Raw genomic sequence first — 20,939 nt, forward strand, 5'->3', positions numbered from 1 at the left:
AGAAATGGCGTGTTATGCAAGACTAAGATCACATAGAAAAAGTAGGGAGTTAAGTTATGAAATCATTTTTTTAATTATATAAACAACAATGACATATCCAACAAAAAAATATTTTTATTTAATTTCATGTAATTCATGGAAGTTAAGAAAACAAACTAGAAACAAATACATAGTATAAACTTATAAAATTACAAATTGTATCTAAACTTCGTGAAATCTCTTGGGACGTTATTTGTATAATTCTCGTTGCATACTTCGACTGGTTGAATTACTAAGAAGTCATTAATAAGATCTTGCTTACCACTATGCTGCAATTTTTTTAATAAGTTCACAATATGGAGCTAAACAAATATCCAACTTTCTCGTGAAGAGTGCTCCATCGAGGGATCATTATCTGAAAAATAACTTCCTAACTTTCTTGCCAAGCTCGATCCTTCTGCTAATTTCTTTAAACTGAATTCTTTAACGGATTCATCGCAATCAGAATCTTCAGCAGAATTTTCCCCACCATTTGATTCGACATCATTTATTAATTGTACCAGTTCCTTCTCATTTAAATCTGTTTCCCATTAATTAATTCACTAATTTTGTTTTCAATCATATTGCAAAATTTTGCCACTCACAAGTGGCCATTACTATAAAAATAAATTTTTACATAAAAAAGCATTACATATTGTATGTAACTCACCAGAAAATGAAGTGCGCAGCTTTGAGATTAACACACTTATGATGTTTAATGCACTTTCCTGGCAGAAAACGAAGACAACAATATTGACATGCATGCATGCTAAAGGGTATTTTCCACAATATAAATTTGCTACTTTATAAACTACATGCACGATATGGGCAGACGCAAATTTAACGAAGATAAAATTTGATTTTTAAGTCACACGGTGAAAAATATATGAAAAGATAAAGGATTACTACAATTTGTAGACCTAGGATTAGGTCTAAAGGATTACTACAATTTGTAGACCGCATTATATCGAAACTGCATTGTATAAGTACTGCGTTATACGAGGGTTACCTGTATTTTGGGATACAAAGATTAAAAACTGTGTATCATACACTGAAGGAACCATATACCAGGAAAGAGATGAAGCCAAAAATTTGGGTGTAGTAATAGTAGATGGAGTTGAAGTTTAGTGGATATATTGCTGAAGTAGCCAGGATAGATCACAGGTTTACTTGGTTATTGAAGAACACAATAACAAGCAGAGATAGGAAGTTCTTCTTTATAAAATATGACCACATCTGGATTACTGTTCTCAGGTCTAGTCATCTGGATTTCTTGGGGATGAGGAAGTGGTGGAGAGGATCCAGAGGCAAGTGACCAAGATGGTGAGTGGTCCGTGAAATGCTTCCTATGAGTATAGATTGAGGGTGTGTGGACTACAGAAGTTGGTTGGTTAGCAAAAGAGGGTATATAATAAAAACATTAAAGTTACTGAAAGGCTTTTATAAGATGGATGCAAGAGAAAATGTTTCAGAACTTGGCTAGATGGGTCAGAACAAGGTCACACCTGCAACTTAGGACAGTGTGGTTAGCTAGGGTGTGAGGAGTAGATTTTTTGCTTGGAGAGTGCTGAATGAATGGAATAGGTTGCCTGAATCAGTTGTGAGTGCTTTGTCAGTTAATGGTTTCAAGGAGAGGTATGATAGATATTGTATTGCATTGATAGTTTGGACCTCCCACAATGAGTCTCAAGGCTCCATGGAGGTGTCTGTGCAATAATAATATCAAACCACTGCTATTCTTTTAGATTTTCAAAATTTTCTATAAAACTATGCATATGGATACCAAACCACTAACACAGATAAAATAAATAGCTAAGAGTTAAATAAATATTTAAATTTTAATAATTATTTAAAATATACTAAACACAATTTAGTAAAGAGCTTGAGAACCACGGATTTACAAAATCCTTAATATATTATATAAACTGCAAGAAATGCATTGAGAAGATCATATATAAAAACTGTTACCTGCTGCCTTGATGCATAGGGATATGTTGTGCTTGTATGAGCTGCAGGCTGATAGGTTTCATAGGTAGCTTGACTTGCCCTTGGTGCTGCTGCAGCAGCATATGGCTGTGCAGTATGTTGAACAGCATAACTTGCAGTAGCCTGTCCTGTGGGATAGCTTGCTGCTGTTGGTGCAGTACTGTAACAAAAAGATACTTAATACTATTTGTATTTTACAAATCTTATTATCCATGTTATTAAATTTTTCTGGATAAGTTGGATTAATCCAAAAATTCTTGAAAAATCACAGAAAACAATTCCCAATAACAGGAGGCCATTCCTTTATGCAAGATGACCATTCCCATCAAATTAAGGAAGAAATAAACAAAATTACCTTTTTCTATTATCTGAAAATTAATTGCACAAAATGGCAACAAAATTTTGAAATCAATATTGCTTCATTTTTATATAAATATTAAATTTGTCAGTCTGGTTAACAGCATATTCACTATTTAATCGATAGGACTGGTGCAAATCCCACATTGGTACGGATGTTTGTAAGTGTCTAAATGATAGATGAGTTTCATTGCAAACTGTGAGATTGCCATCATGCTTGGTAGATGAAGATTGAAATCGTTCACTAATTAATCTCTAGATAGTTAAAATATAAATGTTTCCAGATTATCCATCTCAAAACTAAACATTTGAACCTTACAAGATAGTTTATCCCAAATATACAATGCTTTCTAGTTGCTTTGATTTTTTTTTTTTTTTTTTCCCAACAGTTAAAATGAAATAGGGCTGGGCATGTTAGCCCAGATCAAAAATGAACAGCTTCATTTGGAAATCTAGAGAAAGAGAATGGATAGAAGACTGATAAGTTTAGCATTTAAATAAATTAATCCAGAAGTCAAATTATAACAGGACAATATCTTTGTTGCTCAAAGTTGTCAGGTAGAGATGAATCTTCCCATCCCATACAAAAAAGTGTGAATATATAAAGTTCTGCTATTAAAATTCAGATGAATTATAATTTGTATAACAAGAAATCACAATTAAACTGACAACCATATTTTGAATACATCCAAACTGGATGTATTCATATTTAAAAATTTTAAATAAGTCAACTGAGAAATATTTAATATATAACTAATATGTTTAAGAAAATGCCTTGTGATATGTCCATCCATTCCCCACCCCTCAAAAAATACCACTTTCCAAATCTCTTGCAAAGTATAGCATGATTTAAGGAAAACCTAAAATTATTGTAGATTACAGTTCTTTACAATGTTAAAGTGCTAATCTCACGTCATATCACCAGAACAGGATAAGACTTTGGGTGTACATCTGTCAGTCACCCCTGCTAGTTCGTGAATTTTGTCTGGCAATTTTCAGCATAATCTTTATTTTGAAAAATAAGACAGGACACAAAGATGGTGAGATGAAAAAATTGTGCAGCAAGAAACAGATGAGGCCATGGATTTCGGGCGACAGCAGACAAGTTTGGAAGGCATTACACAAGTGGGCAAAGAGCACCTTGATAATGAAAAACATAAGTAAGGATAAAAATAATTATCCCTCTTTATAAGGTTTGATAACCATCTCAATTCTGCTCAGATTGTCACCATTTTTAGGATCAAATTCTTCCTATAGACAGACTAAAGGCAGAAGATAGTAAATATGATAAACAATCTGCTAAAGAAGTTTTATAGAAGCAGTGCAGGAAAAATCTGTTTCACATGTGTTCTTTCTACAGGTATTTTCATGTAGTGGTCCATAGAACCTAAATGTAAAAACCATTCATCCACTTTCTGTTAGGCATGTTAAAACAAGAGAAGCAACTGCCCAACATCCCTATTCATTAAAACTGCTTATCTTCTTTCTCTTGTATTCTACCTACCAAAATCCTCTGGAACAGCCCTCCTTGTGGAAGGTTGTTAATTCACCAAGATAAATCTATGTTCTGAGATAATCAATATTGTAAACATGATGAACTTAGCTATATTTGGATCAACAAAATTAAACATTTTCAGATTATACTATCATAATATCCTGTATATTCCCCTCGCCCTCAAGGATACATATCAGGAATTTGATAATAAATACGTATATTCTATTTTGCCTACATCTCTCTCTGTGTGTGTGTGTGTGTGTGTGTCAGTGTTCCCAGAAGTGGTCAAGTCATAAGTTTAATGCTATGACCAGTTTTTATCATAACCACTAGTGTTGAAGTTAGTCTGAAGCATGAAAAAATACACCTCTGAATCAAAAAATTAGAATAATCACAGAAAATGTGTTGAAAGATTTGCAATTCTAATTTATTGCATAGAAAATAATTATTACCAAATATGAATTAGCATAATCTAAATCTACGTACTTTATAGATTATATAAACATGCAAAAATTAAATATAAATTATAAGAAAACTTATTTGAAAACATTCACAACATTAGAATAATTTTTAACATGGTTCAAAATATTAGAATATTCCAAATTTTTCCAATTGGTTTTGAGGAGAGCATAGAGAAGCACATATTTCAGTAGCTGCGAGGATGACTTGTGTGTGAAGAATTGCTTGTGCATGGATTTCAGTTAATCATTTGCTAAACATGGTTAGAACAAGTGATATATCTGAAGCTAAGTTTCATATGGTGTGTCTACACAAAGACCAAACTCAACATAGCTATGGAATTAAATTTTCTTAAGCAAGCACAAATAGACAAGATATTCTAATAACCAGAGTTTAAAATAATCCAGATGAGAGGAGAGAATGAAGAATATTACAAAGAAAACCGCTTTAGAAGTATAAGGTATTTTCACAGGAGATGGAAAGAACTAGGTGTGAATGTGTCTAAATCTACAACGTTGAGACGACTTCACGAATTAGGTTTTAAATTGCATGTGCCTAAGACGAAACCGCTTATGACTTCCAAGCAAAAGTTAAAGTGTGATGGTGTAAACAAAGATTGTTGTGAGATCAAGAGGACTGGAAAAAGATACTTTTTAGGTAAATGAAAGGATGTTTATGTTCCTCATGTTCATCAAGGGATACATGTCTACCATCTTAAGCAAGAAGCATTTGGTAATGAATGCATGAAATGTTTGTTGAAATTTGCAACCTGTCATGGTATGGGCTTGTATGACTGCAGATGATCCAGGTAGGCTGTGTATTGTGTACAAAAGAGTCAATTCCAATTCTTGAGCACTTTGTGTTACTAGCATCGATAGATTTATGCGATGATCATTTCCTTTTTCAGCAAGATTCAGCTTCTTGTCACACTTCCGAGACCACTACTAGATGGCTTAAAGAAAGGAAAATCAATATAATTCCTTGGCCAGCAAACTCACCAGATTTACTGCCCACTGAGAATTTGTGGGGAATTACTAAGAAACATCTCCTCAAGAAGACGTTTCTTAGTTTCTTGCCCCAAGAGACAAAAATGAACTTGTTTCTAGTCTGCAGACCATATGGGCATGTTTTGATATTTGGTATTAAACCTGATATTAAAATTGGACATCAAATGGCATCAGTGGCAATATCACATTAAAAACAAGGATATTAGGAAAGAACTTGAGATTGTTAGCATCCAGGAAATGTGTTAGCAGAGATAATCTCAGATGGTATGGTCACTTAAACAGAATGGGAGGAGAGATTAGCAAAACAAGTGTTCTCTACCAGGTTGGCATGAAAACAATCCAGAGGGAAAACCAAGATATAGGTGGATTGATATGGTAAAAAGTGCCTTAGAAGATAGAAATATAAGATCTGACAATGTTGGATTCTCGACAGGTAGCAGATTGATTTGGAGGAAAATTGTAGATAGGAAGTTAGTAATGATGTAAAATTTTTCACGTAGTACTATCATATCCTGTACATCCCTTGAGGATACATGTCAGGAATTTGATGATGATTTATGAGATATATTTTAATTTAAATTTACAGCAGAATTTTAGTTCTCAAACATACTACTGTATGCATAGAGGGACACCACCTTTACTGCTCTCCCCAGTTTTGCATCATCAGGAAACAACTGAATACCCCCCACCCCTTAAATTTTTCCCTGTCATTGATATACAAATTAAAGAGTAGTGGCCCTAGTACCAAACCTTGAAGTACTCTACTAGTCACCATCATTCTCCTAGACTCCAATCCATCATATACTCTGGTGTCTTTCTGTCAGCCCCCCTCCCCTCTTCAGTTTTTGTAACAGTTTTCCATGTGGTATTCTGTGAAATGCCTTGGCAAAGTTGAGCAGTATCATGGTGTAGCCATTACCTTTATCCAATTCTGCTGTTACTTTATTATAAAATGTGAATAAATTATCAAGACAGGACGTATCCTTTACAAAGCCATGCTACCCACTGTAGAGAAGTATTGCATCCCTACCCACCCACTATTGTATTTTACCTTTCACCAACTTTTCCAATACTTTAACCACTCCCAATATATAAATTGGTCTAGTTTGCTACCTCTGTCTTGGAGCCACCTTTTTCTACTCCCTTGGAACTCTGCCAGAGCTGAGACTTAGATTGAACAACTTCGTCATAGGCAATTGCAAATTCTCTTGAAAGTTCATGCAGTAGACGGGATAAGCCATCCAATAACACTACAGTGTTCACATTCATATTTTTTAATATGCTGAACACCTCCTGTTCATACTTATTCAATGTTGATATGACACCTGTCTCTCAATCCAGCCTTATAGGTGAACATAAACCCCTTCCTCAGAGAGAGCTCCATGTGTTTGGCAACTTCCCATAACAAGACAGCATGGTCATTCTCCCCAAATGGAGAATGACCTTGGTTATTGATATATATTCTGATGCTATTATCAGATCCAACACCCTCAAACCCCTTCTCCCTCGATAACTTGTTTCATGTAATTATCCCTTAACTATATAAATCCAATTTCCATAATTGTTCGGCATACACTCATTGTGCTAATCTGCCAATACATGTGCCCAACAATGTATTTTGGCCATCAGCCTCTATCTCACACCAGACAGCCTCAAATAAACCATCTACTCCAGACCTAAAATCCTGAAACTTTAATTTTGTTGGCCATAATTCTGCAGCTATTGTTACAATACATACTGTTCTATTCCCTGTATTCTCCCTGAAAATGCAATACCTTTTTTACATTCTCAGTCAACCAGGTCTCACTGATGCCTATAATTTTTGGACAAATCGAGCTTATCGATGCCAAAAACTTCTCATCTTTATTCCTGATACTTTTTACATTTGTGTACATGCATTTCAACATCCTTTTGTACCCATAGTTACCCATGTGTAATGTCATTACCAACTAATTTAAATTAGAGACCTGTGAAATCCTGTTCAGCGTGCCATAATCATTACTGTTCCCATCCTTGATTATCAAATGGCTGGCCAGATACATGCTTGATTTCATCCTCCCTAATATTAGACTTTGCATACATTTTTTTTTTTTTTTTTTTTAATCAAACCGGGACATTTTTGAGAGTTTGCTCAAAACAGAAAGTAACGCCTTCTACGCTAAGTACTAATGATTCTAAAGGCTAAATAACAGTGGTTAACGAAAAACAACATTTCGTAGTAATAATTTTAATTACTCTTAACTGAACATAACTTATTATTAAAAAGTTATTAATATTTATCACTAGTGTGAACTTTCTTTAAAAATTCTTGGTTATTTTTAATCACGTCGAAAAATTCACTACAATTTACTTCACTATTAAGTTTGCAGCGCAATACAGCTTTTACTGTTGATTCAGCAATTCTACCTCTTTCTTCAGGCCATATGTTATTCATTATTGAGAATACCCTTTCAACAGGTGAAGGCAGGCTGAAAAAAACGTATTCTATAATTTGGACAAGATTGGGGAATAAAATGTTCTTTTCTTTGAAATGACTGAATAGTTGTATCCATTTTTCTTTGCAACTTGTATTTTTCAAAATGTCATAGTTTGCCGACCAAAAAGCTTTTCCAATCACCACTTCATCCATGTTTATTGCATTATTTGCAAGTTTCATTAATTTTTTTTCACCTGAAGCTTCAAATTCCAACCAAATTAATTCATTGTTGTTTATCCAAGTAAAAGATTCTGCTCCACCAAAACTGTTTTCCCAAAGCTCAATGTAAGAAAGACATCGGTCAAAAAATTTTGTAAACTCTTATAGTATTGTATTAATAATTCCATTATTTTCCAGTATTCTAAAAAGTTTTTCCTTCTTGAGGTAAATTATCATACCTTTCTTCAAGATTTGTTTTTAATTTTCTAAGTTAAATGACAATATCTGTTGCACATCATATCTTTTGTACTTTCCATAATCAATATAGATTTGTTAAACAATTTGAATTGCCCGCGCACAAACCACAAATACATTGCACCACAATCATTATCAAAGAACTGTTTTATCATCACCGGACAGTGTTCTTGTGAAATATAATATGATTTCAGTCCCTCATAGGGTTTCAAGTATTCTGTCAATAGCCAGAAGTAGTGAAAGAAAACTGGTGTTGCCATGTTCAAGAACCTTTTAATACTCTACATCTACAAATTCACAGAACGCTTTTAGTTGAGTGACTCGAACCGTGTAAATGTTGAAATATTTATAAATTTTGACTACTAAAGCTTCTATTTCAATAGGTAGAATATCAACTGCAGTTTGAAGACAGTTGTGAATGATGTGAGCACCGCAACCAATGCCCACAATATTTCTTCCTAGTTCCTTCTTCAATTGACTGTAAATATTGTTTTCTCCTCTCCGTTTTACACCTCCAAAATTGGTATTGCAGTTATCTCCACAAAATCCAATAATTTTTTTTGTTATATTATGAGTTTTCAAAACTGACATTAAATGGTTTATCAGTATTTCTGCAGTTTCACCCGGAACTGATTGAAAGTCTAAAAGTTTAACTTTTACTCCACAATCTGGTGCAAAATACCGCACAACACATGGTACAGTTTTAATTTCTTTCCTGTTGGAAGAATCAATTGATATCGTCACAAAATTTGTTTTGTTTAAATCTTCACAAAGTTGCTGAAACAACAGTGGCTCAATCACATTAACAATGACAGCTTCACATTTTGTTCTACCCAGTCTAAACTTTGTTTCAAAGAGCTTTGATATCAATTTAGATGAACAATCGGCAGACTTAAAGCTGAGATTGTGAATAGCAACATGAAATGCAAAAGTTGCTTCTTTAGCAGCTATTAAAAATTCTTTGTCACTTGAATCGGCACCTTTAAAATATGACAATATCTTAGAGGAAATTCCTGCCACTGCTAGACTAGCCTTAATGTTTCGTACATCTCAAGTGATTATTTTTATGTCCGAATGCCCACGATGAGCCACAGAAAATTCCGAAGAGTACTGTTCGCATTTCACTTTGTCAATATGACTACAAACGTTTTTCAAAAACAGATAATCCTTTAATTCATCCATAAACACAGTTTCTTTTTGGAATTTTGGGGTTACATTAATTTAATGAAGTAAAAAAAAATCACAAACAACACGCTGAAAAGAAACAGACTCGCAATCAAAACTCAACTAAGATTGTGCATGGCCAACAATGACTTGCGACGCAACGTACAGGCCAGAGTCAAAGTAGGGTATTCGTGTTGCCTAATCGCCATTTTCCGAGGCTGCACTTTTTGTACTACATGTATATTCTGCACTTTTAAATTTTTACCAAATAACCTGGACAAAATGACAAACTGGCCGGGATTACCTTCTAACCGGGACGCATGGTAAGCCTACCTAATATCTCTAGTTTTACCTGTTTTTGCACTACCACACTATCACTAAACAACTTTCTCCCAAACCATTTAAAATGTGGTCTGCTGGGCAGATATAAATCCTTTTGTCCATCAAATTCACTCTATACATTAATTAACTGTACACCATTCCTCCTGCAGAATCTTCTCATTTGCAATCATGGCCTTTCTTCTCAGTTCTGTCCTATCATACCAAGGCAGCAGACTCACAATCTTTACTTTCTTGATCTTAACAAGTCTCATATCTTCTCTCATTGCATATTTCTTACCTTTCAAATAATTTGTGCCAGCCAATACAATCAACTTGTTCGCTCTGCATCACTAATATCCTTTATCTTCACATCTGGAAAACATGCTTTCGTCACTTTCTCATTAAGCACTCTTATCATCGAATCCCCATACAATACTATCTCTTTTCTCCCAGTCTCTCACACTTTTATGCTTTTCCCATTCACTCTTTCATTCTGCATTCTTCTGTACCACATGCCAATCATTTCTCCAACCACCCGACTTCACGTTTTGTCCTCGAATTAGTCTGCACTAGCATATCATCATCCACTTCCTTCAAACTCTCATTCGTATTTCATGCACCATCACTCACTGCTTCCACTACATTCTCCATAACCTCTTGATAATCCTGCTTTGTACTTATTATCAGTCACTTCATTCTTTTGTGACTTGCATTTCTCATATTCTCTTACAAAACATTTCTGACAAATATTTTCTCCATTCTCACTCTCTCATACTACAAACCATTTACTCTCAGCAATAAATACATTAAACACATGATACATTGCACTAAATTTATACAGTAATATAGTCTGATCAACTTCTTGTGTATGGGCTCAACATTAAAAAAAAAAAAAATACACGTTGATCAGTCAACATCAATGTGAAAAGAATATCACTTAATAATAGTTGCTAAACAATATGACAACTAGTCAAAAATAAACAAAATGCCAAATATATAACAATTTCACTAATATCTACTAAAAAATAAGCTGAGCAAAATGTGCTGCATATGCTACTAAGGATGATGCTAGTTCCCCAGTCACAATCACAAAACAACACTTTTTCCAAACATCTTACTCCAAAACCATTTAAATATTGTCCACCAGGCATATATAAATCCTTTCTTACATTACATCTGCAATCAACTCTATGGAAAATCAAGATTAGCAGACCGTGCTCTGGATACTCCATAAAGGATTAGATGGAGAAAAACATCGATATTACATAGAAGTTGTTATAGGTCTGAGAGACTATTTTTATATTTTTAAAATCAGCATTAATTCTCGTGAAAAGGCTTAGACGTCGGTTATGCATTTTTCACTAAATAATTTAAGGAAATTACAACGTCAACTAGGATATACATTATCAACTAGGTCTGTAACAAGAAGTTAAAATTATTATTAATAATAAATTACAAAAATCCTAAAAAAAACATGACTTATCTTCTTGTTACAGACCATATAAAAATTTTATACGACATCTCGTGCACTGTAGCGGAGAAAGAATTTAAAAAAGTACGAGATCAACATAAAAAAATTTGAAAATTTAAAAAAGAAACCGATCTCGAAACCACAACTTCCTACCGAAACGGTAGTCAACCTTTCGTCAGTGTGAAACCTGAAACACTCGACGCCCTCACACGTGGCCACAACTTCGCCATTGTGCCCAGAAGAATACCTGCTGAAGATATTATGATACAAATTGAATGCAGGATATGACACCTTCCAAACCACATCGCCAATGATATTAGACTGGAAGTGGCTTGTGTTCTGACCAAAGCTAAACCACCAAAAGCCAACATGCCCAGTAAGGAAATTAAATCTACTAGAATTAAAGAAAAACAAGAAAATAATAATCACCAAAGTTGATAAAGGGAACGCCACAGTATTGCTTAACCAAAAGAATTACACAGGTAAGTTGAAAGCTCTATTGTTAGATCGGGCTACTTACCTCCCTATCAGGTACAATCCCACCAACTCACAAATTAGAAAACTCCACGGGCTCCTTAAGGTCACTTCTTGGCCTGTGGAAATCACTAACAAATTAAAACCATTTAACTCCATACCCCCCCCCTCGTATTTATGGACTCCCAAAAATACATAAGGAAAATGTGCCATTATGTCCCATAGTGGATGGCATTGATTCCCCCACATACAAACTAAAACATTTGGCCAAAGCTCTCTCACACTATACTGGCAACACACCTTCAACACACAAAAAACTCTGTCCACTTCAAAGCCAGCATAGAAAACCTTACACTCAAACACACTGACATAATGGTCAGTTTTGATGTCGTCTCCTTATTCACAAATGTCCCACTCAAAGAATCCTTAGAGTTAATCCAAGCTAAATTTCCTCCTGATATCACAGCCCTATTTCAGTTCACAATGAACTCAGGCTATTTTGTTTGGCAAGGAAACTTCTACAAACAAATGGAGGGGACAGCCATGGGTTCTCCACTCTCCCTACCCTTGACCAACTTTTATATGGAGACTTGAAAAGAAAGCCTTAAACTCTTCCCCACCAAAACCAACCATTTGGCTTCGCTATGTTGATGATGTGTTCGCTATTTGGCCACATGGCTCCGATGCACTCCTCTCCTTCCTAACACACTTAAACAACCAACACCCCAGAATCAAATTCATCCTGGAAGAAGGAAAAAACAACTGCCTTCCTTTCTTAGACACACTAGTCACCCACCAGCCTGATGGAATCTTGGTTTTCTCAGTCTATAGAAAACCCACCCATACAGGCAGATACATTCACCAACAATCCCACCACCCCTCCTTGCAACAATATGGAGTCATCAAGACACTACACAACAGGGCTAAACGTATCTGCTCAAATGGCAATGCCCTAACCACAGAACTAAACCACATTCTCAATACTCTCTCAGCCAATGGCTACCCCCCCCCCAAAAAAAAAACATTGAAACCAGTAACCCCCCCACACACAACAAGGATTACTCTAAATCCATCACCATACCCTATATCTGAGGCACCTCGGAAAAAATTACGAAAATCCTAAAAAAAAACATGACTTAACTTCTTGTTATAGACCATATAAAAAATTGGCATCCCTTATCTGCTCTACTAAAGACCCCCCCCCAAAGACTTACCTGGTGTATACCAGGTCCCTTGCAGCTGTAAGCTGTCCTACTTTGGCCAAATAGGCAGGACAGCAAATATCAGAATTTCAGAACACAAGGACTACATCTGGTTTCACCAATACAGCCACTCTGGTCTTGCTGACCATGCGCTGGATACCTGCCATAGAATACAGTGGAAAAAAGCCATGATAATACACCGTAGTAAATACAAATATGAAAGGCTTTTCATGGAATCAGCTTCAGCCCTAAGAAACAATCCAAACCTCAACAAATTTGGCTGCATGAGACTGCCTCAAATTTGGGAAATCAGAAGACCTTCAGCCCAATCTCCCAAGAATACCAACATTGCCCGCTAGGGGGCACCATCAGGACTTCAGGAGAAATAATAGCTTCCTGCTTTTTCTTCCCCACTTACTGTTTGTTGTGCCTGCATGCACGTGTCTTGTTCTCAATTTTCTTGAAAATGGCAACGTGACGTTGCCGAACTATTGAAGTATATTAAAATTTATTTTAATGTATATCCTAGTTGACGTTGTAATTTCCTTAAATTATTTAGTAAAAAATCAGCATTAGCTGTAGCATATCAACAAGTATGGGTATTAATTTGCCAAATATATGGGAAACCATCATTTTGAACCTGATATCTACAAATTAACTTGAGGTCATCTGGTCCATAGAGTGATGCAATATAAAGACATTCAGTTACAATTATGATTCTCCTGATTCTGATTCAGTGGGGGGTAGAGGGAGAGAGAAAAAATGATTGTGGAATATCTTTACTCGAATATAACTTGCCCTTGCGTAAATCTCGCACCCCTGATTTTACTTTATGAAAAAAGGTGTCATTTATACCTCGCACACACAAAAAAAGTTTATAACTAAGAAATAGATAGTGAATGTTATGGTGGTTTCAGATATTTTGGAATTCGGTTGAAGAGAATCAGCATTTCAACTCAACAATCGTCAGCTTGCCTTTGTTGTTGAGTCACAGGATCTTTTGTTAATACCTCACCAATCATTTTGAAGCATGGTTTCTACCAGCCTACCTTTGATGTCTGTTTTGCACTCTGCTTTCACTTCTCATTATTAAATTATCACTAATTACTGATCATTTTTGCCTGAAATATTGAGAAAGGTTCAAGTTATAAACTCAAAGATCATGATTCTGAAATGATAAAAGGGCAAGCAATAATGAAACTGTTTATTTTAATTACAGAAGGCTGTTGCTGAAGATATAAATATATCGCATAAATAATGTTGATAATTAAAATTTAAATGCATTCATTTTATAAACATGAGCAATTATAAATATAAATTATAATGAATACTGAGGATTTAATTATGTCAATTTATTTTTTTTCTGAAAAACGTTACTTTCAAAAATCCTTGCACCACAATTTTTTAACTTTAAATTTGGGGGAAAAAGTGAGAGTTATATTCGAGTAAATACGATACTGATTATGTAAACAGATCAAAAATTTGTGAACTGCAGAACACAAGCAAACATGGAAAAAGGGAAGTGTTATGATTGAGACTCACAAACTTCTGAAAGGATCATGAAGGATTTCAGTAGATGGAATTTTTCATTTTATGGGGGTTAGGGATTGGACATCCTTTGAACTTGAGAATGAATTACGTCATGAAGAGGGTGATTGCTAGATTTTTCTCAGTGGATGCATGAATGGAATTCTTGCCAATGGATGTTGTGTGTGTGAGTAGTGTGAATGAATTCAAGAACAAGTATGATACCTGGTGCAGATAGTATGTAGCCACACTTTTGGAGACTGAGTGGGCAGTTCAATCTCCACTGGCACCAATCAGAGATAGATGGCCCAAGGCTATCACTAATTAAGCGGTACACAGTGAAGAGAGACGGCTCAAATGTGCTGCCATCTCGTGGTCCCTGACACAATATATTTAATGTCTGAAATTATGTGGGTTCTATGGTCGATTTTCTTAAGTTTACAGGACGAAAAACCTGAGTTTCCGGGAGGAAAAACCAGCTTGCCCGTGCCAGAGATCGACTAACTTTCCATGTTCCAAGCCTTTCCATGCGTATCCTAATCTGATTTTCCAGAAGTGAAACCATCACTATGTACAGATTGAGTTTTTTAATCCGAAGTGCATAATTATATTTTGCTACACTGAAAGCAAAACCATTATCCTTTGCTCACATCAGAAGGTATCCTAAAGGTTTTATATCTCTTACTATCCCCCTCAACTTAGTATCATCAGCAAACATTAAATATCCATCTTTCAACCACTTCCAATATTATTAATACAAATTAAACAGCAATGGACTAAGAATAAGCTTTAAGCATACTATCAGTCACTTGTATCTTTAATTCTACTTCACCATACAACTCTGATGTCTGACAACCATCCTTCTATCCATTCACAAATTCCACACCCATTCTCTCCAGTTTACTTAACAGATTATAAAGTGGCAGCCTGCTGAATGCTTTAGCAACGTTCAAGAAAACAACAGCACAGGCATTGCCTTGATCCAAATCTACCATCACTATCATAAAAACAGAGTAAATTGCTAAGACAAGACTTTCTCTTGGCAAAACCATGCTGCTCTCTAAAATATGTTCTCATACACCCATTCTTGAATTCTGACTTGCTATCTTTTCCAAAAACTGTAATCACCTCTTCTGAGATAGTAAGGTCTGTAATTTTCAATCTTTGTTTTGGATCTACCTTTAAGCATTGGTACTATTTAACCCTCCTTCAACTCTCTTGGGATTCTGCCAGGGCTGAGTCAAACTGCATGGTCAAGGGTAAGGCCAATTCCCTTACACATTCACACAACACACTAAGCAACTCCAGTTATCTCCACGTGGATGTTGCTGAGCAAGTATCATCTTTATTCTTGGTTTAACCCTTAGTACTTCATACATAAACAAAGTCTGCACGTGAAGTTTGTTTGTACTTGGATAAAGGATTAAACTAAGAATTTCTTGGCATCTTTCATTTATAATATAACAAAACAAAAAAACTTGACATCAACTGGGTTTATGTTGGTTGAAGTAAATTTGATACTAAGCAAAAAATATCGACAAGTTTCGCCAACTTAACTGCTTGGCTTCTTCAGAGTAAATAAAATAGATACAAAACACTAAAACTGTTCATGGAGGAATGAACCGAATACAGTTGTATTTTTTACAAATACAGAAGAACGCGTACATCACACGCATGGAGTGTGTATGATGTCAACTGTTATGTAGAAAAGTTCTGTAATTGGCAGCGAGATTTAACTCTGGCATGCTTAGAGATCTTATGAAGGGCTTCCAAATACCAGCCAGAATTAATCCTTGGTTTCTATTGAGGTTATGTTTAGAACAGATTACTGTTATGGCTTCTTTTATGATTCGGGAGTGGAAATCTTCCTCTAAATAGGGCATGGAGCTTTTGTCCCATTCTATGGTATGGTTTGCCCTTGAGAAATGATGTGCTAACCCCGAATTGTCTTCTCTGTTGTTGTTTACATCTCCTACGTTTTTTTTTTCCCCCCTGATTTCCAAACTTCTAGGTCTGACCAATATAGTTTAAACCGCATGAACAGGGGATGTTATAGACACGAGCATATTTAAAGAAAGCATGACTGTCTTTCGAAGATCTTAAAAATTGGCAGATAGTCTTTAAAGGTTTAAAACTCGCCCGTATTTCATGTGGCTTGAGGAGTGTAGCAATCTTTATGGAAACTGTTCCAGCATAAAGAATGGCAATGGTGGATTTATAACGTATTTCTTCAGACTGTTGTTGTGGGGTGGTCACAGAAAAGTATCTTATGGATCAGTTTTTTTAGGTAACCATTGTCTATGAGGATTTTTGATGTTTTTTACTTAGTATCAAATAAATTACTTCGACCAATATAAACCCAGTTGATGTCAATCTTTTCCATAAAAGCAACTTAAATTTTAATAAGGTGATACTTTTTCATTATTGTATATCACTTCTGACTTACTTTAACCTTGGTCTCTCTTCTGGGTCTGGCTCCCACTGATGAGACCTCAATAAAGATCAAAACCAGACTAGGTAATGGCCCTTGCATTATGGGATAACTAAGTCAATCAATATGAAGTCATCTGTTTCTACATACAAGTAGCCTAGTCGTTCATGTGCAAACTTTGTTTACTTACACTTGAATAAAGGATAAAACAAGAATATAATTTCTTGAGATAAATTTCACTTGGCATCAAGTGAAAAAAAACTTTCTACATTCTTCAGTTTTGAGAATAGCCAAAAGTTGTAAAGGCAAAGTTCTTGTGAATACAGAGGTTAGTCCAATTTTGCAAGTGATATTTAAGCAGAAACCTGCAGTCATTTATCACATCATGCAAAGGAACACTGATAGATGATTCAATTCTAATCTGTCAAAATCTTCACTGCTTCTACATATAAATTTAACTCTTCTACCACTAATATCATTGGTAAGACTGTCTTTCAAAACTTCACGTTCAATGTTTTTGAGGTCACCCAGTTCTTTCATTGCTTCTTTCTTCCTGTCCCTCTTTAAAACCTCTTAAGCCACTCAAATACACGATTTTTTCATGACATCATCGCCATAAACCACTTTTAACACTGTTAATACAGTATACTATTCTAAATTCCATTTACTCATTTTTCCACTGAAAGCAACAAATACACATGCAAACTTTACCACAAACATTTCCAAACATGCAGTCACACAGTTCTGCCCAACTCACTATAACAATGAGCCCATTTCCATCAATAGTCTAATACTGATAGTAGCAATTCTTGCATCTTGTAATATCCAACCCATTCAAATTCAAAATTTGATTGATTTCATTTAGCATTCTTTTCTGCATCTCCCCTCCCCATTCTCGCAATAACTCCTGGCTTTGAATATTCCCACACTTACTGAACAAATTTCTCCAGCGACCTAATTTCTAAATCATTCATGTGCAATCCAGTAATATTCAGAAATTCACTTTTCTCAATGCTTTGCATTGACTAATTTAACTACTCAATGCAATGCATTTCTCAATTTGTTCCTATCAAAAACAGCAACACATGAACACTCACTATTTTTTTCACTTCCTCCAGTAACTCTTCCATATCTTCTCTCATTCCATACACTGCCTTTTAAATTATCAAATTCCTGACATGTACCCTCAAGGAGTGTACAGGATATGATAGTGCTATATGAAAAATTTACATCATTACTAACTTCCTATCTACAAATTTCCTCCAAATCAGTCTGTTACTTGTCAAGACTCCAACATTATCAGATCTTATATTTCTATCGTCTAAGGCACTTCGTACCGTATCAATCCACCTATATCTTGGTCTTCCTCTGGGTCATTTTCCTGCCAACCTGGTAGAGAACACTTGTTTTGCTAATCTTTCCTCTCTCCCATTCTGTTTAAGTGACCATACCACCTGAGATTAGCTCTGCTAACGAAATTACTGAATGCTAACAATCTCAAGTTCTTTCCTAATATCCGTTTTTAATATGATATTGCCATTGATGCCATCTCTTCACGCCTATAATCTTTCTCAGGACTCTCATATCTGCAGTCTATAGTCTTTGGTAAAGTGTTTTACTTCTGACCCAGCTCTCAGATCCATAAGTTAAAAATTAAACACTGTCTTGTATACAGCTAATTTAGTGTTTCGACTAATTTCTTTCTTATTCCATATGAATTTAATTCAGTTGACTTCCTATTTTTTCCTAGAAGATGACTCAACTGGAGCCTGATTTCTTTAACTAATTTTTGTTTAACATCAGCAATAACTTACATAAATTCTTTAAATTTTTATGTCAGTTTGATACTGTTCTGATACTCATACTATAAGTTTTTGAAGTTAATAAATGTATTACTGAATTTATCTGCAACTACCACAGGCCAAGAGGTAACCTTTTAAAACTATGTATCCGCAACCCCCCCCATCTCCTCCCCACCTCAAAGCAGAGATTACTCAAAATCTATCACCATTCCATATATCTGGGGCACATCTGAAAAATTAAAAATCCTAAGGAAACCTCACAACCAGTTACAGACTACATAAGTTGACATCTCTTATCTGCTCCAACCACATCTCCGAGACCTACCAGGACCTTTGCAGTTGCAAACTGTCAATGGCCATACAAGCAAGACAGCCAATACCAGGATACTCGAACAAGGACTATTTCCTTGTTTCAATTTCTATTGTTTTTGTGAAGATAGTAAATTAAATATGGAAATAGACAACTATTTCTGTTGTCTATTTCCATATTTAATTTACTATCTTCACAAAAATCATGGCTAAGTAGGTGAAATGTTTTACTTGTTCCACAGGTTCGTTATTCACAACACAGTTGACATTTTCAACGATTCTACCTATTTTCACTGTCTTTGTCTTTTTATTGCTGACCTCCATACCATATCTATTAGAACAGTTATTCAATTTAGTCAGGGAATCTTAACAATATCAATTCTGATATCATGTTCAATAATACCACTTTCCTTTATAATGTGATCCATATAGATAATGAATAACAGAGGGATTAATGTACATCCTTGTTTCACACCAGATTTAATATTAAACCATCTTCCAGTACTTCCTTCAATTCTAACTGCTGACTTACAACTCAAATAAAGATTAAGTATTGCTTCATATAATGCCCCATTGACACCATATACCTGTAGCATATTGAATAGCTTCTCTCTTGGCACTTTATCATATGCCTTTTTCAGATCGACAAAACTTAAATACAGATCATTGTTATATTCCCATGCTTTCTCAACTATTTGTCGTAAAGTGAAGATCTGATCCTGACAGCCTCTATTTGGCCTGTATCCAGCTTGTTCTTCACCAAGCTTTTCTTCCACAATTCTTCTCAACCATTTCTCAAGTATACTTACATAGATCTTGGCAGGAACACTCAGTAGGGAAATACCTCTATAATTCTCGCATTGTTTTATTTCCCTTTTTATATATGGGTACTATTAGAGCTCTATTTCAAATCATCAGGAATTCGTCCCTCTGTCCAGGCCTTCTGAACTATGCAGTGCAGGTACTGTAAGACTTTTATAACACCATACGTCAGCATTTCTGGTTGAATATCATCTACTCCTGCTGCCTTTCCACATTTCAAGCCTTTGATGGCTTTTTCTACTTCAACTATGGATATGTATTCCTGACTCTATGCCTGTTAAGTGTTACCACTGTGCTATCACTGCTTGTTTCATTTAGCAATTTTTTGAAGTAATTACTCCATACTTCAAGGATATCTTTTTCTCCCATTTTCATTTCACCTTTATCATCTCTAACTCTTTTACAGCATTCTTTCCTCCATTTCTAAGCTTCTTCAACAACCTCCAGAATATCTTACCACCTTCTTGATATGTATTTTTTCTCATCATCATGCTTATCAAGGATTTAGGCCTAGCATGGCCTGTTCCAGCCTTAGAAGTCATCGTTGAATCGTTTAAGAGGATGTCCTGGTTTTCTTTTCCCTAATGGCTTATACTTGGCTTGTTTTTTTACAAAGATTACTAAAACAAGCCTTAAAAAAGGCTTGTTTTAGTAATCTTTGTTTTCATTCTTTGAACATATTCCATCCATTTATGTTTATATTTTTTAATTTTTTCTATTACTGGTGCTTGATATAATTCTTTCATAATTTCTTCGTTTCTTTTGTGATCAAATAGGGTATACTTTCCAGTTTTTCTCATAAACTTCATTTCTGCTGTTGTTAATCTTTGTTTGTCTTTTTGTTTTATTATCCACATTTCGCTTCCATACATTAAGACTGGTAGGGCTAATGTATTGTGTAATTTTAGTCTGGTTTGTTTTTGAACTAGGTTTGGTTTAAATATAGAGTTAATTATCCTTGTTGTTTTTAAATATTTTGCAATTTTTACATTTATATCTTTTTCATTTTCATATGTGATCATACATCCTGGGTAGTTAAATGAATTCACCTGTTCTAAGATCCTGTTATCTATTACTATTTTAGTTCTTGCTGGATCTTGTCATTTAGATCTAAAATAGCTTTCAGTAAGTTATCTTCAGAATTTGTAATTATTTGGTCGTCGGCAAAAAGGAGTGTTTAAGTTCACTGTAGGAGAAAGTTTAA

General features: G+C 35.0%; 1 protein-coding gene across 1 annotated transcript in view; it reads right to left on the reverse strand.

Annotated features, from left to right (window-relative positions):
- The window catches only part of LOC150099925 (zinc finger RNA-binding protein-like), a 174,094-nt gene that overhangs the window by 139,999 nt on the left and 13,156 nt on the right, over positions 1-20,939 (reverse strand). The window contains exon 2 of the mRNA XM_090403122.1: positions 1,987-2,164. Coding sequence (XP_090259248.1) covers positions 1,987-2,164 — 178 coding nt within the window. The remainder of the gene's footprint in view (positions 1-1,986; positions 2,165-20,939) is intronic.

Source organism: Typopeltis vanoorti, chromosome 13, assembly GCF_054136105.1.
Source record: "Typopeltis vanoorti isolate ZY-2024b chromosome 13, IOZ_Tvanoo_1.0, whole genome shotgun sequence".
Classification (NCBI taxonomy): domain Eukaryota; kingdom Metazoa; phylum Arthropoda; class Arachnida; order Uropygi; family Thelyphonidae; genus Typopeltis; species Typopeltis vanoorti.